We start from the raw sequence: 24,797 nt of genomic DNA on the forward strand, positions 1-24,797 counted from the left end.
TTTTTATGCCTTTTATCAACCAATCAGCAGCAAGCAAGCCTTAGAACATATTTAACAGGAAAAGCAGGGAGCTTCTCTGGTGGTTTAATGGTTAAGAATCCCCTTGCAATGTGAGGGATACCAGTTTGATCCCTGGTCCAGAAAGATGCCACATTCTGTGGAGAAACTAAGCCTGTTCTCTGCAACATGAGAAGCCACCGCAAAAAGAAGCCCGTGTACCACAAGGAAGAGGAGCCCCACTCTCTGCAACTAGAGAAAGCCTGTATGCAGCAACTAAGATCCACCACAGCCAATAAATAAAATTAGTCCTTACAATAAAAAAAAGGAAAAGTAGAGGAGCACATATAACTGGTACATGGCAAAGCAGTTATCATTAAAATAAAATAGAAAAGAACGTTTTTACATATTTTGGGCTCTAGAGGAAAATATAAAGAAAATTAAAGATAATAAATCAGCTGAAATATTGATTTTCCAGCTTCAACATCAATAATAAAGCATACCAGGTAGAGGGCTCCTTTTGGACCAGATTGTCACAGCTCCCTCCCTGGGTCTGGTGCTGGAAACCTTCCCAGTCTGAGGCTCAAGCTGTTAATCAACAATTGTCTCTGGGCTGAAACCCAACAATTAAAAGACTTAGATGTCTGACAAAGGACGAAACACTGTACTGTTCAGAGCTAACTCTAGAGCCATGTATTACTAAGCCTTTCTGAGAAGGCTTGGTAAACGACTGCCAGAGAAAACATAGAACAATGCAGAGAAAATTTCCAAAGCTCAAAAATTCCAGATGCCTGTGGATGGTAGGGAGCATGGAAAGTCTATCAAATACCTTGACTATCAGCCCATGGTTGAGTGGCTTTTGCAATAAAAGGTATAATACCATTGTCATACCAATGGTTCAGAAAGCCAAACATGTGACACCACTTAGTTTCAAGGGCCAAAGTGATGTGGCTGGAGTCAACTGATCAGACTGGAACAGCAAGGCTGTAACCGAAGAAAGTGCCAACAGCAGTGACACACAAGCAGCAGCTCTGAGAGTGGGGGCAAAGACCCGAAATCATCAATCTGCCAGGAGCAGGCTGGACAACACTCCATGCAACGTGGCCTCCTTCACCGCAAGGCAATCAGGTCTATTTCTTGGCAGAAGTCATAAGTTTGGCACCGAACAGTAGCTCTGCGTCAGAAACACAGCCCTTTACTTCGTGTCCAGTCTACATATTGGCGGGTGTGCAGTCACATGGGGGACAACGCTGGATCCAGGCCACAAGGATGGCAATCTGGGTGGTGTCGGCCCAGACAACAGCTTTCTTCTAGCTGGCTTCATCAGAGAACGACCCAGACAGCTGTCAGCAGCCAGCTGTCTGTTTCCGCTGTTGGTAGCCCCCAAGGAAGGGTATCTTTAGTCAACCAATCTGTAGTTTTCCAAGTGATGGACCAAACCATAGGTCATCAGCAATAGCCTAAAAGTCAGTAAAAATATAACAAGTCTCAGCAAAGAGGGGACTGGCTGGAACTATGAGAAGAGCTTTGAGATTTGCCCATGGACCAGGTCAACCACACCCATTTTCGGGTCTGAGTGCCTGGTGCTAAAACGGAGCGGCCACGGCAGTGCACTGCGCACTACTGGGTTTCAGTCTGGCCGACCCTTCAGTGAAGAGGCAGAAGGCACTTAGAGGAAGCGCCTAACTGTAACGTAAAAGTATTTTTAACCCACCGTAAATGTAACCTTTAAGAATCAAGGAGACCATTGAGCCATTCCCTTTGTTTCAGGCAATGTGGAATGGGGGACAAAATTTTCCCCAAACGGATAGCTGCCACCTTTTCATCTAAATCCAAGATGCAAGTAGGGCTATGCCAGTTGCATTCTTGAGTACAGCAACTCCATCTGACAAATGAGGTTTGCTGGGCCCTTCTCATCACGGTGAGTCTGTTTGATTCACTCCACATTGGCAGTATCAGGTTGGTTGGCTCAGGTGTTCAATTTTGACAAGAGCCCAGTCTTTTGCTATTTTTTAGAAGGGGGAGCAGGCAGGGGGAGACACTATGTCTCTATCTTTCAAGGGTGCTCACACATGTACCAAAAAAAAAAGTTTTGCTGTTTGTGCTGGAAGCACTCAAACTTGTGAGATACTCCAGTCCATGATTTATAAACAAACCAATATCAAAGCAGACTTCACCTACTCTATGGATACAATCCTTCTAGGAGAAAAAGATTCTTACAAGTGTTTAAAGAGGTTTTACAGATTTTTAAAGGTTCACCAATACCAGCTCTGACCATCCTGATTCACTTCACAAATGTACAACGTATTAGATACAATACTTAGGCAGACCATGGAAGCCCAACCCAAGTACCATTTCACTTCCAATTTTAATTTTCTCCTCAGCCATTTTTAAAATTTGACTAACTTCACACATAAGCCCAGCTAATCTCCACTGCTGGATGTTAGACAAAATAAGAGTTCTTCTGATAAGCCCTCAGGAGAGAGATGGGAAGGCTTGATTAAAGGAGAGATTTTAAAGTCATAGAGGTCAAAGCAGATTCCTTTTTGGGTGATTCAATTTGGCATCACTGTGATATAATTATCTTAGTAAGAACATTCAAATGCTAGAACAAAAATATACTAAGAACATCCTAATATCCCAAGAAATAGGACTAGCAGTTACATAAAGTGAAGTGGGCTTATCTTAACATTCATCTCTTAAGCCTATTTTGTTCTGTGACCCAGGCTTCTTAGGAGACTGCCATGAGAATTTAGCCTCCATCCCCCTAAAAGCCTGTCTACAATGGCTTGTGAAGGAAGGGATAACAGCCAAATTCCAGGTTGGCCTTGGTTATGCCTAAATGTCAACTTGCTTATCCTACCTAGCGAAACATATGAACATCCTGAGGCAGACCTCTACTGAGGGAAGAGGGTCAGGTTCCCTAGTGAGCTTTGCTAGGAATGTACTGTCTCTATGATTCTATGGCTAGACCGAATCACAGATATGTTTATCATTCCATCACAATTCTTTACACTCTAGACCTTATGCTCTCAAACCACTCTGTTTTGCAGACGCTCTCAAGGTTTTAGTAAAGTACAAACATCATCAGCCTAGTATTACTGTGTCCATGTGTATGTTCTGGATTAAACCACTTTTTTTTTTTTGGTTTGATTATAAACCACATTACTTGATAAATATCTGAGAAAAATGGGAGTGAGTGAGTTGGAAATAAAAGCAGGTTTTGCTTATTCTATGAACACAATTCTTGTAATAAAAAAAGATCCTTACAAGTGTTTAGTTTTCTAAATAACTTTATAATGGAGAAAAAATATGCTCTTGTGAGTTGTCAAAGTCCTTATTCTGGTATAATTTACTCCCTTTGGTCAAACAGAAAAATCAACAATAAGATCATCAATGTTCTTAGCTACAATTACCTCCCATTTCTATCCCTATGCTCCATATTAATTAATTTATGCCCTGCTTTATCTACAATGGACTTTTCCCCCCTATTTGAACTATTAACATCAGTTTAGTTCCACAGTGCTTTTACAAGGGAGATTAGAATGCAGTAGAAAGATCATTTTCCCCCAAACATGTCACCTTCACTCTTTAAAACATAAACATTATGCATTATTACATATCTCCTGGGATTAGCAATACCTGGTAATACTTCCAGCATGGGTTATTTCTTTTTATCCCAAACAACTAAGGCCTTTGATTCAAGAGTCAGATTTGCTTATACTTGCATCTAGGTAACCACCTTAACATCTAATTTCCTGATGTTAAAAAAAAGTCATCCCTGATTATAAGAGTATAATAAAACATATTACCTAAACAGTTGTTTCTGTCCCGAACTTTTAAAGCACATCTTTCACTCGATAATGTAAACACATTCACTATAATCTGTCCATTAACTCATACTCTACCTTCCCCTACCAAACTTGAAATAAATTTCTTTAGTTGTAGTCATTATTCTCCTTAAATGTATAGTAAATATCAAATTTTAAGCGAATTTTCACCATAAGGGAATAGTTGTAACACTGACTTACCTTCCAGAGTTTAAACAGTTTGAAAAGATTTTACTGCTCAATCTCTGTATTTAAAGAATTAGTCATAAGGAAGTTAGCGGTGAATAGGCCTAAACCTGGGTTACCCTGGGCAGGAAGCAGCTAGAAATTTATAGGATTTGAAACTTTTTTTTTTTAATCTGCTGGTCACTTTGTCTAAATACCCCAAAGACCACCTACTCCACTATTCCCTCCCAGCTATCACAGAAAAAAAGAAAAGAAAATCCACCAGAATGGATGGGAAGGTTACTTCTGATGAAACACCACCAAGATGCCAGGAGCAAAATTATAGAGTCTGTCATATTATGAACATTAACTAGGCCAGCCCAGAGACCACCTAAGGTTCACTCACAGATTATACTGTAAATTCATACTACAGGACTACCTAACATGCAGGCATTATGCTAGGTGATATTCTTGCTAGTAAAGTGCATGAAGAATATACATAAAACTCAAGCAATCCTGGAAATGATCTTCTCCAACTTATGCAGATCCTGATGCCAGAAAATAAAGTTGTTCTTTCTAGAATAAGAGGACGTGTGACCTCTAAAATCGAAATTGGTTGAGAGTGATTAGTTTCTTTTTCACTTTTGGGTACCGACCTTAAAACAAGTGAAAACAATCTCACAACAATGAACAATTAAAGAGTAGAATACCTCCATTAGAGGTAATAAGAAATAATTTGAATTTTTTTTAAGGTAGGGTCATTTTTTTAGAACAAATGATTAAAATTAACATTGCAACTTTTCCAGATTTAATTTGGAACTAATTTGGACTAATTTTTGTGAAAACCAAAAAACGAGGCAAGGCTAAAATTTCATATTCCAAATTTAGTCAGCTACAAACTTTCAAACTCACTCCCCATACAACCTCCAAAAATTTTAAATGAGACGGTTTACAACAGAAATACTGAAAATAAATCATTCTTGAATACTTTTAGATTTTCCCCAGTGTACCACAAATCACATCCAAAAACCCAAACAAAATAATCACTGAACTGTTTGAGCTCTGCTGAAATTCAGAGCTGAAGAACAAGAAAAAGAGGGAGGATGTAGCAGACGGCCTGCTCCCTTTCTGCTTGGGCAGCACCGGTCTTCTGGAAGTCTTAAGCTATGCACATTCAAATTGTGAGTCCATAAAAGCCAGCAGTAACACTAAAATAATAATAACAGCATAAATAAAAATAGGCTCTGGTTAGAGAAAGAGGATTCATTTACTGCCGCCCTGCTGAGGTACTTTGGCCACTGAAAGCAGGAAAGCTATTAGCATCCTGAATTAATGGGTATAGTGGTTTCCAAACAAGATATTTTCATGATGGACACAATGTGGACTCAGCAAAAGTTTCTCCTTCAAGAAAAATATAGCTTCTATTTCAAAGAGCTCTGATTAGACTTAATACCATTAGGGAACCATCAAGGATTTGTGTTGTTGTTACTGCTTTAACTATCAGTTACTTTCTAAACCAAAAATTGTGGGTAGTTAACTTGACCGACAGTCAAGGTTTAGGAATGCAGAAGCAAATCCAAGGTACAGACGAACTTCAGATGTGAACAGGCCTCAAGGAGTTTGGAATCTTTTTAGGTTGTCAGGTCCTAGCCTTTCTCATTATTAGCATGATCACTGTTACTACTTATTTGTCTGGGATTTATAAATAAAAGTTCATTTCCATCATCACACCCCCTCTGTATACTACATGATTTTAGAAATCCTCAGTAAGCTTTATTAGTGACAATGACAATGTAAAACAATTACAATCAAAAACAAAATAAACAAGTCTACCTAATGAACAAATTCTCAACCACTATTAACTGCCTATAATATATCCAGCAGATTATGTTTAAAAAGTCAATGTGATTAGTTCCCTTTATAAATTAATTACCAAAAATATAACTGTTTTCAATTTCCATAATACTTGAAAGTACAAATATAAAGTTCAAAAGACACATACAACAAAATAGTCTATAAAACAAAGCTAACGTTAAAAGAATTGTACTTTGTAGAATGTATTTTATTATATAAAGCTATTTAAAACAGTACATTTTCTGTATTATACATGAAAATTCACATCCAGATGTCTTTTCTATCAAATCCTTATTCTTTCTCCGTTGTCAAAAATCTTAAATTTTCATTCCTGGCTAGATTTTTCCTCCTTGGCAATTCTTTTTGTTACCCCACTGAAATATTTCTCACGGAAGGAATTATGACCTTGGTACAGCAGAAAGTGATCACTCAGCAGATGTGAATACTGGTCCCGGTTCTGGTTGGTTGGAAAATACAAAAAATAAAGATGTTTGAGTTACTTCTTTTGTTAGCCTGCAAGCAAAGCAGTTACTTTAAGCAAAATCTCACTCTCTGGTATACAGAGAGTTGTTTTCCCTTTATCACATCTGAATTGGAAATATACCACCATTTTATATCTGGGTCATGCTTGTGTATCCAAAGTACTTTCACCTGCTTCACCTCACCTGATCCACCCAACGGTCCTCTGCACAAAGAAGACAAATACTCTTACTGGGTAAGAGGGAAAGCAGGGAGAACCATCTCCCGCAACTTTAGTCCAGACAGCCACCAGCATCTTCCAATTCCTTGCTCAGCACAGACAGAAGCCTTCTTTGACTATAAGAATCATTGAGCAAAGAAGCTTCTATTCTAACAAATTACTACCTCTGCATGATGTCATACAGGTCAGTAAAACTGCTTGGGGATATGTCCACGTTCGGTTAATGACGTCAACTACTCCTGGCAACTTTAACCTCAGTAGATGAAGATACAGGCTAAACAAGTGGTCTTCACACTCTGAGACTTCAAAGACAGGTGAGGACTAGTGGTCAGACAGATCTTTAGGAAACCAGGAATACAGACTGTCATGTTTCAGCTTAGAAAACCAAAGTATAAGAAGACTGACAGAAAACAATGACACATCAGCTTCTTGGTCAATTTCACTCGTCGCCTCAAAATGTGACAAAAACCGAATTAGAAATAAAACCGCATATCCCATGCCCTTCTGCAAGTTCATATTCTACTGCACAAGGATTAGTGTGATTTGGAGAACAGGCAAGGAGACACAGTTAGAAAATATGAAGCCTAATTTGTTACTCTGGTTTCAGTATAAAACAATATCTACAAATATATTTGGAATATAACAATCCTCAAAATATTCTGTATTTTTCCTCATTCCTGTATGAGATGAATACCTTCATTCTTTCCCTCATATCTAATATTAATAATAGCCCAGGTTTAGCCAAAATAAAGTTATTTTGGCTGATTCGTTTATTCGAAACTATTTTGCCCCAGAATGCTTTTTTAAAAATCACACACAAAAGAAACAAATTATTAAACACGCCAAGATTTCCTGATTCATTTTATTAAAAAAAAAAAAAGTGGCTACTTAAATTCTATGGCACTAGGAATACTATACTTCCAAATCCTTGCAAGCACATAAAAACATGATGGTGGTTATAACTTCAGGCTATATAAATGTCAAAAGATTAAAAAGAAATTTTACCTATCTACAGGTAAAAAATTAAAGAATTCCAAAAGAAAGACGGTATTTATGTGGTATTTATTATGAGCTAAAAAGACAACCCACTCCAGTATTCTTGCCTGGGAAACCCCATGGACAGAGGAGCCCGGTGGACTACAGAGCAAGGAGCAGCAAAGAGTCAGATACACATACCCACAACCCCATCCTAAATGCTTCATAGACGTGGAACTGTTAGCTGCTTAGTTGCGTCCAACTCTTTGCCACCACATGGACTGTAGCCCTGTCAGGCTCCTCTATCCACTGGATTCTCCAGGCAAGAATACTGGAGTGGGTTGCCATTGCCCTCCTCCAGGGGGTCTTCCCAACCCAGGGATGGAACCTGGGTGCCTTGCATTGCAGGCAGATTCTTTACCATTTGAGCCACCAGGGAAGCTCAAATGCTTCATAAGCACTATCTAATATAAACTCCTCACCTCTGAGAGATAAGCACACTACTATCACATCTAGAGATAAATTATTTAAGAGCACAGGCCCAAGAAAACACAGCTAGTAAGTGACACAGGTAGGATTTGAACACAGGTCTATCAGACCCAGGGACTGCACTCTTTAAATGTAACATAATGAGAACTTTTTTTTTTTTGTCCTCCAAAGAGCTAACTTTTTCCTCAACTCAAGAAGCAGGAGTATCTCTGGGAACAAAGCATGTGATAAACAAAGGCCTCCCAGAAAGGAAGAGAACTGGATCAGAAGTGCTATTAACTTAGTTCTACTAACTAAAAGAATTACTTCAATGACACAAAATTTTCCTACTAGGAGATGTAAGGAGCCACAGATGCCCTAACCCTAGGAGGACAGTTGACTTGAAGGGAGGACTCAAGGTCCACATCTCAGAACCAGACATGGGAGAGCAGCAGGGCAGAACAATGGTCCAGCATTTAGCCTCTGCGTATGCCAACTCTGATCAAACGTCTGACTGAGGAGTCATAAGAAAGGACAGGTCACGCCTTCATCTGTTCCCCCAGGTATTCTGCATGCTGTCCATATATCAAATAAGAGCATTAGGAAACTTGTCTACTTGCTGAAGGGCATGAGTTTCATCCTGGCAGAAATACCTTAGTTATAAACAGATGTCCACAGTGACATCTCTCCTGCTATTACGTCTCACAGCTCTTTGTGTCATTCTCCACCCAGTCATCAAAATCAGAAACCCGGGTCAAAGTGCTCTCCCTTTCTTTCTCACGTTGAGTCAGTCCTGTAACCTGAGGTTCTACATCCTAAATATTTCACATCCACTCCTCCTCTTCATGTATAACTCCAGTACTACAGTCTAAGCCTTCCTCATCTCTCCTTGCTTTTTTCCTGAATAGCCAGTTGCCCTGCCTTTGTGGTTCCCTCTCTAGTCTATTTTCCACAGTGGGATCAAATACAACTTACTAAAGTGCAATCTACTACACCAGCATTCTGGTTGAATCCAAACAAGTCCAAACTCTCCCCAACGCTGATGCTTTTCCCTTAACGTTTGGGAGTGACATACAATTTCACATCAGTTTGCTGAATCTCCTCTCACTTTCCCCTTCTGAACAAGAGGGATCAGAACACTATCAGGCAGTGAGATCCTTCCATTCTGCCTTCTGTCCATTCTTCTCCCTGTGACTCCTCTAAGGCACGCAAGATCACCTCTACACCAAAATGCACTGCAGACTAGTTTAGCGAATGTTCCAGGGCTGCAGGGGTATGACAGGACAGAAATGTGTGATGCGAGTGTGCAAGCTTAAAAAGCAGAGGTGTGGTAAGACAGCTGAGACCAGGATGGGCCAGGAACTGACTGGGGCTCAGTCGCTCCTGCGCCTAACCTACCTCAACTGCCAACTATGCAGCTCACGAGGGGAAAAAGGAGAGAAAGTCAGAGCACAATGCAAGACAGGTGTCCTCAGAAGACAAACCGAGAGCTTAACAAGACAGCTTGCCTTTGATTTCAAGGATATACACAGGACAAACTGATGATAAAGACAGACAAGACTGTAAAGATCAGAGGCAGAGACTAGGAATGAACAGCAGAAGCCTGGAAAACTCAAAGTGATGATTATACGCTATACCAATGAATGATTACCAAGAAAACATGTACTAGCTATGGCGTTCTTTATCTGACTAGTTTAGACCTCAAGATTTACTCAAAATACAGTAAAAGCAAACTAAGCCTCTTAACAGATCATATGCTCAGTGCTACAGAGACCCAGTGACAGAGAAATACATGCTACTGGAAAAGTGGGGAAAGACTATTATTAGAAATGAAACCTCTTCGGGGGCAAGGGTGGGGGTGTGGTGGCAGTGAAGTTATAGTCACTCAGTCGTGTCCAACTCTTTGCGACCCCGTGTAATAATAGTCCATGGAACTGTCCAGGCCAGAATACTGGAGTGGGTAGCCAGCTGTTTCTTTCTCCAGGGGATCTTCTTAACCCAGGGATTGAACCCAGGTCTCCCACATTGCAGGTGGATTCTTTACCAGCTGAGCCACCAGGGAAGTCTTGGGCGGAGAGGGGATCCTATTCATCTCCCAGGGAGTAGAGAAGATTTAATGTGAGTCCTATACTGGAATGCCTCCTTATGCAAGGATTGATTGCCCCCTGATTACAAAATCAGACATTCATAACAAAAACTCCTGGAGAACCCCAAAGCTCCAAATCCCTTGTTCAGCCAGGGATCTGGCAAGTGCTGTTCTATTACTAACAGCATAAGTCTGCTTCAGGGCAAGCCAGACACTCCAGGACTTTGACTACCATTTTCATCTAAGTGGGAGAGACGTGGTTCACAAAATGTTGTACATAACAGGTTCAGTACATTTATGGTCCACATAGATACATGTAAATATCACACCTATGAACAGTACACTCTGGTCCTTATGAAAAATACCATTTGCAGCATTCAGAACTTATGTTACCTTGACGCTGAATAAAATAGCAAAGTCAATGTTTTTCTTCTTATTTCTCTCTCTCTTTCAACCTATCTTTAGTTCAGTTTACCAGGGATCACACTTGAGATGATGATATTCAACTCCACATATTTTTCATCACCTTTTGATAACTCTTCTCTATTCACATTCCCTGCCCATCTCAACCAAGAATATCTGCAGATTTTTTTTTCAACTCAGTATCTCAAAGGCCAAGAGTTTACTTAAAAGGGAGAAGAGCATCCTCAAGCAACACGACCCTTGAAGTCCCTCACTAACTCCAGCTTGCCCCAGTGTTTGATTTCTGGTTTCTCTGACACTTCTCAATCTGTCTATCACTATCAGTCATAATGTCATCTATATATCATAAAACCTGAGTTATGCCAGTTTTTAGTAAGCAAGATATACTGCATGGAAAATACACATACACAAAGAATTAGGAAATGCCAACAAAAAAAAAACTATGGCAATGAAAGATTACAGACCACCTTTCTTAAATATGATGACTACTGGTTAAATTTTGGCACATGTCAGTACTTGAGGAAACAGGAATAAAATACTAAGATTGTTGATTATACTATTTACTGTTTATCACTTTTATAACCAGAAATCAAGAATTTCTGTAGGAAAATTCTGGATACATAATGGGAATACACAGCTTTCGGATCTATCACTTAACTTTGTAAGACAAATAGCAATTATGACAAGAAACATACAAATTCTGATTTAAGAAAGCAACTGATATACATGTATAGCTATGTGTTTGACAGAAGTGAATTATTTAATTTTCTGCATCTTTTCACAGCAGATTATTATCTAAATTTTCCACATACAGAAACTTCAAGAGTTTAAATAATCTGCCACAAGTCACATAGCTAGTAAGTAATGCCAGAATTGTAGCCTAGATCAGGCTTTAAAGCACATACTTTTTCTGTCACATTTTTTTTTTTAATAGATACTACATCAAAACAGTGGTTAAAGAGTTAACTTCCTACATGGTAGATTAGTGGGTTGTTCAAAATGGAGTGTGACATTTTGAGGCTGTTTTTTACTAAACAGCAACATTATGGTAATACATATTTCATCTCTAAACTTTTATAGACAGAACCCCTTTAACCACTGTCCCACCCAGCCAATTTCCAGTCCTATCACTACTACTAATTCTAAACATAAACTTCTCGAGGAATTTTAACACTATTGACAAGGGAAAAAAAAAAAATCAAAGGAAGCTTTACAATTGGCCGTGCACTTTTTATGTATACAGTGCCCCCTGCTGGCTGAAGCAGATAAATTATTCTTTATAGTATTTCCTGATGTGGGTAAAGAGCATTTGAAGTCCAGCTAACCACGATGCATCAGACAGGAGCACTCCACTTCCCTCTCTGTCTGAGTCCTGGTTGCTGCAAACATCTAGAGCCACAGAGCACCAACAGGACAGCCGTTTTCCTTCAGAGAGCACTGGCATTTATTCACATCATTTCTAGAAGAATGATGTGGAAATATACTAACACATATTTACCTTAGTGATTCTAAAGTGTTTTATCATTGTCATTTATGTCCAATCCAGAATTGCAAATTATTCTCCAGAAAAATCAATAAAAAGTACATAAACCACACCTTATTCAAGTTAACCTTTATTTTTACAACTAACTCTACATCAAAAGTTGCTGAGTTGCTCGGTTGTGTCTGACTCCTTTGCAACCCCATGGACTTCAGCCTGCCCAGCTCCTCTGTCCATGGGATTTCCCAGGCAAGAATACTGGAGTGGGTTGCCATTTCCTCCTCCAGGGGATCTTCCCTACCCAGGGATCCAACCTGCATCTTCTGCACTGCAGGAGAATTCTTTATCACTGAGCCACCTGGGAAAAAAGTAGAGCATCAAAAAGAAAAAAAGAGACTTCAAAAGGGAAGCACTTTGGCTACTTATAATTTAATAAATGTTAAATTTAAATGGGAAAAAATCCTCAAGAAAAAAAAACTAGTAACATCTGAAGCTGCCACTTTAAATGGAACTAATGACACTCTGGATTAATCTGGGAGAATACATATTTGCAAGAGTGTCCTCAAACTGAATGTCATAAAATTTCTCACTTTAAAGAAAATAAAGCGGAGAACTGCACTTACATAAAACTATCCTTCTAACTACTATCTTCTCCCAGAGATCTGCCTTTCTTTGTTATTTCCGCCTTAATTAGAAGGAAGGTGTTCTCATTTCCACAGTATAGCGATCCACCTGTTTTTTTGTTGCTTCTCATAAGAAATAAGGCCTAGGTATCATAGGATTAAACTATTTCTAAATCACTGACTTTTCAGGAGTGACATCAGGGTAATGACAAAATTCAGTGTATTACTCTTCCTTCAAATGGATGATTTAAATACTGTTGAATTTGACTGCTTTTATTCCAGAAGGGCCCCAATCACCGAACAGTTACTATTTATTTCATAAATATTTACCGAGTAGTGAGCAAAACAGTCAAACTCCATTAATTCACAGAGTTACAGACATTAAACAATATACACCCTAACATATACTTACAAACTGTGATGAAATATTGGGAAGAAAAGGGTACCATAAAAATATAAGGAGATACCTAGTTGGATGGGAGAGAAGAAAATGAATAAGAAAAGCTTCCCAAAGGAAGTGACATTTACCTGAGACCTAAAGGATGAATCAAATTTACTCATAAAAAGAGACAGGAAGAAAGCATTCTAGGAACACAATGAGGGAGGAGACACAATGTGAAAACATTCAGACTAGAGAGAGCTAAGTACATGCTGGGGAGTGAAATCGGGCCAGTGTGGCTCAGGCTTGAAGAATGAATGGAAAGGTGGCTCAAAATCAAATTGGAGAGACCGGCTAGAAGTAGGTCAGGCTGGCCCTGAAGGTTATGTGAAGGATTCTGAATTTTGATCTAAATTTCATAGCAAGTTATTGATGAATTTTAAACAGGGGAGTTTGATTATCTGCTTCCACTCTGAAAGGTACTCTGGCTACTGTGCAAGCTACGTGACGGGAGAAGCTGCAGAAGCAGGAAGCCAGCGGGAAGCCTCCTGCAGTAGCCAGGGGAGCAGCACTGCGCGTGTCCTTTGGGACGGAGGGGCAAGGGTAACATACCTGCACCTACTCGGCCACCCCAAGCCAGATTTCTAAGTCAGCCTTCAACCTGTCTCCCTTCCCCAATCATTCAATCAGTCTTCAGGTCCTGCCACATCCACCTACCCAGAAACTCTCAATATCACTGTCTCTCCCACAATCTCTATATTCTATCTTTCTTAGTTGACAGCCTCATTGTCTTCACAAGATCATACCAGAAGTCGCCAGGCTGGTGTCACAGACATCTTTCCACAACAAAAACTTGCCTGCATATTAAAGTCTGGGTGACCTTCCTAAACAAGAACCTCTGTTACTCTCCTAACTCACATCCCTCAGGATTCGCCATTGCCAATAGGATAAACTTGAAACTCTTTGGTAGGTAAAGACCTTCAACACTAGGCAGGCCTCTGGTTTTCCACTTTATCTCCAACCACCTCTCCCCAAATACTTTTAGTCATGCTTCAATGTCTAGAATTCCCTGAACGCACCCCTCTCGTGTCTCTGTACCTTTGCTGAGAATGTTGGCTCTTGACTCAAGCACCATCTCCTCGGGGAGGTGCCCACTGGTGTTCACATAGCAACTTGCACAGACCACTACCGAACCGAACTTTCTCTCACCCCAAGTTCTCTAAGGGTAAGAACTATGTTTCATTAGTCTGTTCTATCTCAGCAGATGACAGAAGTGGTTCTATAAACACATGCTGAGTGATGAAAGCCATGGCTTTCCCCTCAGGGAGCACGAAATCAAGTCAGAAAAAGAAAACACAACAAAAATACCCGAATGTAAAAACCAGTAAAAGACAGTTTTCTTTCTCATTTCGCAGTCCTTTTTCCATTCGCTCTCAACAAAAACTTATATCCTTCTTTATACAGAAAAAACAGGAGTCAGGGGGTATGAATTTCCTCAACCTCCTTGCCTGCAGCCCACCCTCTACTTACAAACTGGATCCCCTTGCTTAATTCTACAGTCTCATCTCTCACACCACTCCCTACCCACATTCTAACTGAAGCCAAAATTCTCTCACAGCATCACTTTTCTGCCAAAGAGTGACTTTTAAAGAATCCCCCAATAATATACCTAAGGATAATCATCAATTTATAATTAATTTACTGTTTAAAAACAAGAGCTTTCCCCTAGAAAGGTATCACTTTGGGGATGAAGTTGAAAACCATTTAGAAGAAAACCAAATGCCTTCTATTTTAATTATAGGTCAAGTTTAAGTTGTCCTTTTACTTAACTGACAATTCCTGATAATGAGATAATGATTTTTTCTACCTCACTAGTATTAACCTTAAGTCATTTATATTCTCAAAGTGGCAGCAGTTTATATAACATAGCAGTTTCTCTGCAAACACTTGATACAAATGGCTTATGAAACTTATTCTATGATAAGTGGAAACCAATGATGCTGTCATCGTAATAAAAGCCAAACCGGTGATGCTCACCTAATTTTGTCAAGACCAACTTCTGGATTCAGGCAACAGATTAACGGTAAAATATACATTCTTTAATAAGGTGAGAGGAAGAAGGCAAAGAGATGGAAGAGGAAAAGAGTCAATAGATTTTCCTTCTTATAATTAGCAGAGAGTGAAATGAAAAGTAAATGATAGTGCTGAATATAATGGATCTCAGTTCAGCTTCAGGGTAATTACCCATGTCCGGCTTTTGTTTAAAAATCCTTGCTCCCCTTATCAAAGCTTCCCACTGTTCTACATCTGGTACTGGACAGTAGCTATAGAAACCACTTGTGCTAAAGTTATACAACTATAAACAGCACTAGGCCATTTCCAAACCAAGGACAAGCAGGTCAAAAGTCTGGCATCCAATACTATTATGGGAAACTTCTAGCATTACTCTTAATGAGAACAAGGTAAGGGTTGGAAATCTTCCTCCCTAAATTAGGTATTCACATATAATCTATACTTGTAAAAAAAAATTACTCTGTAAGGCATTAAGTTACCTAAAATCTGGTAAAATATTTTAATATATTAAAAAATCTTTATAGCTAGAGTTCTGAAAATGAGTGACATTCAATTACTGAACTTTGACATCTGGCACTCAACACATAACTTCTAACTGTAAAAAAACACATCATGGATATCTGTGCTATCATGATGATATAGAACTATGAGTATATTCTACATGCTCACCACTAAAACCTATAACTTCATAAAATTCAAAACTTAACCCCAAACATTAAAATACAGGCCAACGCACAGGATGAAAATGTAATGACAACTTATTAGTTACTCTGTCTAATGGCTAGTTACAGTTAAGAAGAATCTTACCTACTCTAAGCAGCAAAGGATGAGCCATAGGCCAAAGCCTGCACAGACATGCATATACAAACTCTCCTGTTTAATGTGGAGACACTTCATCTCCTGGGTGACTTTTTAAAACCACCACAACGCATTAAAATTAATAAAAATACATGTGCATTTATATATATAAAGATCAGAAACAAATAATTATTTTGCTTAGCAATGAACTGGATAGTGATAATATTACAAAGGAAAGCAAGGAGGTGATTACCATAAGAGTCAGATTAATGCTTATATCTGCGGGAGGAGGTATTTTTGACCAAAAAGAGCCACAAAAGTGGGATGCTCCAATACTCCGTAATTTTGACCTTGGTGGTCACTACAGAAATGTTTACTTTATAATTATTCATTAAACTGTACCCTTAGGATTGGGGCAAAAAACTACATATTAAGTTTCAGGGTTGGGTTCTTGATGGGTCATACGGTGAGAAGACAAGTCTGTGTTTGAATTTGAAAAATACTAAGAAGAGAATTCTAAATTAAACAACCATATGATAAACAAAAATACAAAAAACAGAAAATGTGTCATTTACAATTATAATAAATTAAATAACCATATGATAAATAAAAATACAAAAAACAGAAAATGTGTCATTTGAGAATTATTTTTAAAAAAAGCTCCAGAGGATTACGCTGACTCTGAACATACACTTCTCATTTCCCTAAACCATTCATGCCTTGGACTCCCAGATCACACTTTAAAGTTTGCAAATGACCTCTGCCTAAGATTCTGTAAGAGCAATACATTAAAGACAGTTTTACTGTCATGGTTTGAAAATATGAACACTAGAGCTGGAACATGAAGACGAATGCTCCCTCTGCCATCAGAGAACTGCTTTTCCCTGCAAATAGAGTTATATCCAAGTAGCATCATAAGTAGAAAGACCCAGGTATCTTAAATGATTCCTTCTTGGAGGAAGTAGGGGACAGAGTTTTGTTTTTACCTGGTTTACCAGAAACAGTAATTTCAAAATATTGTGATAGCATTAATTTAACAGAAAATCCGGTCTGGCGAAGTCATTTAGTTGCAGAAATATAAAAGAAAAAGTCAAATGATGACTCTCTCAAATTTAAATTCAAGGGAAACTACCATTAATAGCAAAAGTAATTCACTTGGTAAGTAGATGGCATGATCCTTAAACCTGAATTAATACGATATATAGCATCATCAGTCTTCTATCTGTGGTTATAAGCCTTTTATAAACACCTCAAGTTGAACTATAATTTTAAAATAATGCAAATAGCTTCCTTTTGATTTCTACTGCAAAATAATTTGGAAGATTCTCTCTCCATCTCTGTTCCTTGACCTCTCTCTCTTACACACACACACACACACACACACACATTTTAATGTTAATGAATACTGTATTGTACTAAGACACAGACTGAGTTCATATCCCACTACCACGTTCTTAGTGTCATTCTGTCTTATTTTTGTCACTGATAAACGAAGCAGCATCTATTTCCCACTAGGCTTAGGATCGAAATACTTCATACCTAATTTTTAATCTTTCCTCTCTGATCGAAAGGAAAATACCCAATCACCCTGGCAAGGGATAGGCAAAAAAACAAAATATTTCAGAAAGAAAGGTCAACAGGAAGAGACAATCTTTAATTCAAATGGCTGCCTAAGGAAAAAACAATCAACAACACTGATCCTGGGAGAGGGTAGTGCATCATGGAAACAGGCACAGGCATGAAGTTAGCAGAACGCCAGAGTTTATGATTAGCGACACTACTATCATTCTAAAAGGCCACTACTTATACGAAGCCAAATTTCTTCCACTTCAAGCCATCCATAAGTCATTTTCTCAAACAAGTGACCTCAGTTTCTCTTCTCTTGCTTCCTCATTTAAAACACTGTTGTAAAAAAAAAAAAAAAAAAAAAACCACTGTTGTTGTTAGTGGTATGTTAATGGCTGTTTTCTCCCTCCACAGCTTTAAAATCTTTCAGTCAAGTCTTTCGGTTTTGGCCACCTTCCATTATGATTAATGAAGCATTCATAGGCTTCATGTTACAGGACTCTTTCATTTGGTCCAAAATAAAAAATTATATTAACTTTCACCACCTGCCACTATGACCTCCCAATATTCTCTGTTTTAAGTCATGTGAACTATACTGCCTAGCTACTAAAAAAAAAAAAAAAAAAAGACAACTGACTCACACTATAACTTTAGTCTAAATTAATGTCAGTGATATCTAAAATTAATTTACTCATACTTCAGTAGTTTTCAAATCACCAGCAGGGTAAGGCAGGATGTCAAGTAAATAAGCCACAAATAAATAGGGCATGTGTGTTAGTTGTTTGCTGCTGCTGCTGCTAAGTCGCTTCAGTCATGTCCGACTCTGTCCGACCCCACAGACGTGTGACCCCACAGACGGCAGTCCACCAGGCTCCCCCGTTCCTGGGATTCTCCAGGCAAGAACACTGGAGTGGGTTGCCATTTCCTTCTCCAATGCATGAAAGTGAAAAGTGAAACTGAAGTCGCTGTGGCCCACCAGGCTCCTCCACCCATGGGATTTTCCAGGCAAGAGTGCTGGAGTTGGGTGCCATTGCCTTCTCCGTGTTAGTTGCTTAGTCATGTCCAACTCTCTGCAACCCCATAGACTGTAGCCCACAAGGCCCCTCTGTCCATGGGATTCTCCAGGCAAGAACACTGGAGTGGCTTGCCATTTCCTTCTCCAAAAGGAACTACAGAAAGAAAGAAAATGAAGTTGCTCAGTCGTGTCTGACTCTTTGTGACCTGATGGACTGTAGCCTACCATGCTCCTCCATCCATGGAATTTTCCAGGCAGGAGTACTGGAGTGGGTTGCCATCTCCTGCCCTGAAATAGGGCATATGATGGCCTATTTAGTGTGACGGCAATTTAAGATAATTTTCTTATATTTAACCAAGTACTTTTACAGCATATAAGAGTTGTATGAATGTTTAAAAAAAAAATTTCAAGGAGATCTTGAAAATGGCTGTCTTGGGTACTCACGCATTCGTCTGTTCAAGTACACTGGTATAGAACACCGAGTATTATTTTGGGTAATTTTCACTGAAGACAAACTACTGTACTCATATTCTTCTGGATAACTCTAGAGATCAGCATTTTTCTCCTATGAATTTTATATGAGAAAAATATTTTATACGAGTAGCCACTATGACCACAGCTATATATGGCCGCACTGACTACACGTTGTATCAGCAGGAAAAATTAGTTCTCGTACAAGTCACATTCTACCACGGCCACATGAGGAGTGGGAAAAGAAACTTGTAACATGCCACTCAAGAATGTCTGCCTTTTAATCTTGGCATATTCTAAAGGCAAGATTGTGTTTTGGTAAAAAGGCAACATGATGTTGAAAAAAGGATATAGAATTTCAGGTACAAAGGAGGAGTTTTGCTCTCAAACTGGCTACTTCCTACTTAAGCAGACTGGGCTAGGCCTTGGGCACTTCCTCATCTCTAACCATATGCAACAATAATAAGGTCAAATTGATGTGAAACTGCTGCAAAAAATAAAGCCTTATAAAAGGGCTATTTGTCATTCATTCAGCTTTCAAACTGTAACAACAGGGAATAATAACAAAAAACTGGCTTTTCTTAGCATGCATTTTCATATTTTAACACAGTCAGCAAGAATTTTCTTCCTTACTACCAATGTTCAGTAAGTCTAAAAACCATAGCCAATAAAGATACAAAATTTTATGAACTATCTATACTCTTTAGATATTTTTTACATATATGACTTATGTTTACATTTTAAAAGGGGAGAGAGGGAGAACACTTTATAACAACAGATCAGCTGGGCCAAAAGTTATACTGAAGTTAATCCTAACAAGTGACAAATCAAAAATGAAGAGACAGTATACAAAAGTGTAAAAACCTAAAATTAATAGTCTTCCACTGCCAAAGTCAACAACACTGAACAAGGTCAAGAATAATTTGTTAGATGTACATGAGAACTGTTTGACAATTTTATGTCATCACTTTCATTATAAAGGACTGGGATCTTGCTGCAATTATATACACTCCTCTCCATGCAAACAGAAGGTAGAAATGAAGCAATTAATTAAAAGCCAAACATGACTAATTCAACATGACAAAGTAATTTCAGTTATAATAAACTCCATGCAAATTAAAACTCACTGATTAAATTTGATCTTATAAAGGGAAGGACATTTCAAAAAATTACTCGAGCAACAGGATTTCCTTACTTTATAAATTAATTTGAAAGGACAAAAGTAAAATATTAAATATTAAAAATATCTCAGGAAACTGCCTTTGTTTTTAGATAGCAGAAATATTCTCAGAAGCATCCTTAGATCATCCTCTATTTCCTCTTCTGCGTATCAAATTTGCTTGGGGAAATATAAATCTATCAAAAAAATACCAGACTTTCTTAAACAAATGAAACTCGGAGGAAAGCAAGCGTGAAATGGTCCACAATGGGTTTTAATTCTGTCATTAAAACAGAAATGACTGGCTTATCATGTGGCTCCATTAATTCTTAAGCCTTTTCTCTAGACTGCTCTCCTTCCAACTCTTTAGAATAGCACTTCAAGCCTTCATAACCATCATATGGTGCACTTTTTATGGAGGCCACAAAGTAACAACTGCTGATGTCATTCACTGTATTTTCTAATATCAAGACTTAAAACTGAAAAATCTATTGGCAATATTAATTTTTCAAACATATTAAAATAAGCATTAAATAAACAACCTAACTTTATACCTCAACAAACTAGAAAAAGAGGAATAAGCCCAGAGTAGAAGGCAATATAGGTCAGAGCAGAAATAAATGAAATAGAGACTAAAAGGATAATAGAAAAGGTAAATGACACTAAGAGCCGGTTCCTTGAAAAGACAAAAACTGGTAAGCCTTTAGCCACTCATTAAAAATAAAAAAGGCTCAAATAAGTAAAATCAGAATTGAAAGAAGAGACTTTAACCTGACACCACAGGGGAAAAAGCAAGGACAAGAGACCACTGTTACATGCCAACAAATTATACAATCTAGAAGAAATGGGATACATTCTTAGAAAGACTTCTGAAGAATTCTAGTAAGTTCCTAGAAATGCCTTCTAAGACTGAGTCATGAGGACACACAAAATCTGAACAGACCAATTACTAAGAGGACTGAAAAAGTGACAGGGTAAGTGCTAGTCGCACAGTCGTGTCTGACTCTGCAACCCCATAAACTGCAGGCCACCGGGCTCCTCGGTCTATGGAATCCTCCAGGCAAGAACACTGGACTAGGGAGCCATTCCCTGGGCTTCCCTGGTGGCTCAGACAGTAAAGAGTGGGAGAGCCGGGTTCGATCACTGGGTGGGGAAGTTCCCCTGGAGGAGGGCATGGCAACCCACTCCAACATTCTTGCCTGGAGAATCCCCATGGACAGAGGAGCCTGGCTGGCTACAGTCCATGGGGTCACAAAGAGTCGGACACAACTGAGCAACTAAGCATAGCACAGCACAGCCATCCCCTTCTCCAGGGGATCTTCCTTACCCAGGGATCAAACCCCGGTCTTCTGTACTGCAGGAGGATTCTTTACCATCTGAGCCAGCAGGGAAATCAATAGAGATTGCACTAGTAATCAAAAGCTTCTCAACATACAAAAGCAGAGGACCAGAGAGCTTCATTCGGTGATTTCTACCAAGCATTCAAAGAAGAATTAATACCAACTTTTTCAAACCATTCAAAATACAGAAGATGAGGGAACAATTCCAAGCTCATTCTACAAGCCCAGCTATACCCAAAACCAGACAAGGATACCACAACAAAAGAAATTACAGGCTATATCCTTGATGAATACACAACTCCTTAACAAAATATTACTGACCCAAACTCAACAATACATTTAAAAAATCATATACCATGATCAAGTGGGATTCAGGCAACAGTTCTGGGGCTGCAACAGGTTAATCCTCACAGATCAATCAACATGACACACCACCTTAACAAAAGGAGGATAAAAATCATATGATCATCTCAGTAGATACAGAAAAAGCACCTGACAAAATTCAACATCCACTCACGATAAAAAAAAAAAAAACTGTCAACAAAGCAGGTATACAGGGAACATACCTCAACATAATAAAGGCCACATATGATAAGCCTATACTCAAGAATGAAAAGCTTAAAGCTTGTCTTCTAAGATCAAGACAAGGATGCCCAATCTTGACAATTTTATTCTATACAGTATTGAAAGTGCTAACCAAAGCAATTAGGCAAGAACAAGAAATAAAAGGCATCCAAAATGGAAAGGAAAAGGCAAAACTGTCACCATTTGTAGATGATGTGATAATACATATAGAAAACCCTGAAGACTTCCACCAAAAACTGTTAGAGACAATAAACTGTGAAGTTTCAGATTCAGTAAAGCTGCAAAATACAAAAATCAATATACAAAAATAAGTTGTATTTCTATATACTAACAAACTATGAGAAACATAACAATCCCGTTTACAATTACATCAAAAAGAAGAAAATACCTAGGAATAAATTTAACCAGGGAGGTAAAAATCTGAAAACTATGACACTGATGAAAGAAACTAAAGACAACACAAATAAATAGAAAAGTATTCCATACTCATTCCATACTGGAAATTTTAATATTGTTATAATGTCCATACTACAGGTTCAGTGCAATCCCAATCAAATTTCTAATGGTACTTTTCAAAGAAATGGAACAATTCTAAAATTTGTATGGAATTGCCAAAAAAAAAAATCAAAAACCCAAAGAGCTGAAAGACAACACATAGGTAATGGATACCTGAAAAGATGCTTAACATGACTAATTAGGGAATGCAAATCAGAACCACAATCAGATAACATCTCACACCTGTTAGAATAGCCGTTCTTCAAAGGAAATAACAAGCGTTGGTGAGGATACAAATGGAAGGGAACCTGTGTGCTTTGCTGGAAGGAAGGTAAATTTGTGCAGCCACTATGGAAAGCAGGCTGCTGCTGCTGCTGCTGCGTTGCTTCAGTCGTGTCCCGACTCTGTGCGACCCCATAGATGGCAGCCCAACAGGCTCCGCCGTCCCTGGGATTCTCCAGGCAAGAACGCTGGATTGGGTTGCCATTTCCTTCCCCAATGCATGAAAGCGAAAAGTCAAAGTAAAGTTGCTCAGTCGTGTCCGACTCCTAGCGACCCCATGGACTGCAGCCCACCAGGCTCCTCTGTCCATGGGATTCTCCAGACAAGAGGTCTGGAGTGGGTTGCCATTGCCTCCTCCAATGGAAAACAGTATGAAGATCCTGCAACTTACAAACAGAACTACCACATGAACCAGCAATTCCACTTCTAGGAATTTATCTTAAGAAACTCAAAACACTAACCTGAAAAGATATATACAACCCCACTTTCAAGGCAGTATTATTTACAACAGCCAACATATACAAGTAACCTATCACTGATAGATGAATGGATAAAGATGTAATACATATGTGCAAAGATGGGCACAATAAAGGACAGAAATGGCACAGACCTAACAGAAACAGAAGATATTAAGAAGAGGTGGCAAGAATACACGGAAGAACAGTACAAAAAAGATCTTCATGACACAGATAATCACGTTGGTGTGATCACCCACCTAGAGCCAGACATCCTAGAATGCAAAGTCAAATGGGCCTTAGGAAGCATCACTACAAACAAAGCTAGTGGAGGTGATGGAATTCCAGTTGAGCTATTTCAAATCCTAAAAGATGATGCTGTGAAAGTGCTGCACTCAATATGCCAACAATTTTGGAAAACTCAGCAGTGGCCATAGGACTGGAAAAGGTCAGTTTTCATTCCAATCCCAAAGAAAGGCAATGCCAAAGAATGCTCAAACTACCACACAATTGCACTCATCTCACACTCTGGTAAAGTAATGCTCAAAATTCTCCAAGTTAGGCTTCAGCAGTATGTGAACTGTGAACTTCCAGATGTTCAAGCTGTATTTAGAAAAGGCAGAGGAACCAGAGAGCAAATTGCCAACATCTGCTGGATCACTGAAAAAGCAAGAGAGTTCCAGAAAAACATCTATTTCTTCTTTATTGACTATGCCAAAGCCTTTGACTATGTGGATCACAACAAGCTCTGGGAAATTCTGAAAGAGACGGGAATAGCAGACCACCTGACCTGCCTCTTGAGAAACCTATATGCAGGTCAGGAAGCAACAGTTAGAACTGGACATGGAACAGACCAGTTCCAAATTGGGAAAGGATATGTCAAGGCTGTATATTGTCACCCTTATTTAACTTATATGCAGAGAACATCATGAGAAACGCTGGGCTGGATGAAGCACAAACTGGAATCAAGAATGCCAGGAGAAATACCAATAACCTCAGAAATGCAGATGACACCACCCTTATGGCACAAAGCAAAGAAGAACTAAAGAGCCTCTTGACAAAAGTCAAAGAGGAGAGTGAAAAAGTTGGCTTAAAGCTCAACATTCAGAAAATGAAGATCATGGCATCTGGTCCCATCACTTCATGGCAAATAGATGGGGAAACAGTGGAAACAGTGACAGACTTTATTTTGGGGGGCTCCAGAATCACTGCAGATGGTGACCGCAGCCATGAAATAAAAGGACGCTTTTTCCTTGGAAGAAAAGTTATGACCAACCTAGACAGCATGTTAAAAAGTTGAAATATTACTTTGCCAGCAAAGTTATGTCTAGTCTAGTCAAAGCTATGGTTTTCCAGTAGTCACGTATAGATGTGAGAGTTGGACTATAAAGAAAGCTGAGCGCCGAAGAACTGATGCTTTTGAACTGTGGTGTTGGAGAAGACTCTTGAAGAGTCCCTTGGACTCCAAGGAGATCCAACCAGTCCATCCTAAAGGAAATCAGTCCTGAATATTGATTGGAAGGACTGATGCTGAAGCTGACACTCCAACACTTTGGCCACCTGATGTGAAAAGCTAAC

General features: G+C 38.9%; 1 protein-coding gene across 7 annotated transcripts in view; it reads right to left on the minus strand.

Moving 5' to 3' along the window:
• Positions 1–6,033: 6,033 nt before the first annotated feature.
• The window catches only part of LOC138445231 (tRNA (guanine(10)-N2)-methyltransferase homolog), an 84,675-nt gene continuing 65,911 nt past the window's right edge, over positions 6,034–24,797 (minus strand). For all 7 annotated transcript variants that reach the window (XM_069599025.1, XM_069599026.1, XM_069599027.1 and 4 more), the window contains one exon: positions 6,034–6,303. In XM_069599025.1, the coding sequence (XP_069455126.1) occupies positions 6,172–6,303 (132 nt within the window). In that variant the 3' untranslated portion in view covers positions 6,034–6,171. The remainder of the gene's footprint in view (positions 6,304–24,797) is intronic.

Source organism: Ovis canadensis, chromosome 8 (assembly GCF_042477335.2).
Source record: "Ovis canadensis isolate MfBH-ARS-UI-01 breed Bighorn chromosome 8, ARS-UI_OviCan_v2, whole genome shotgun sequence".
Lineage (NCBI taxonomy): Eukaryota > Metazoa > Chordata > Mammalia > Artiodactyla > Bovidae > Ovis > Ovis canadensis.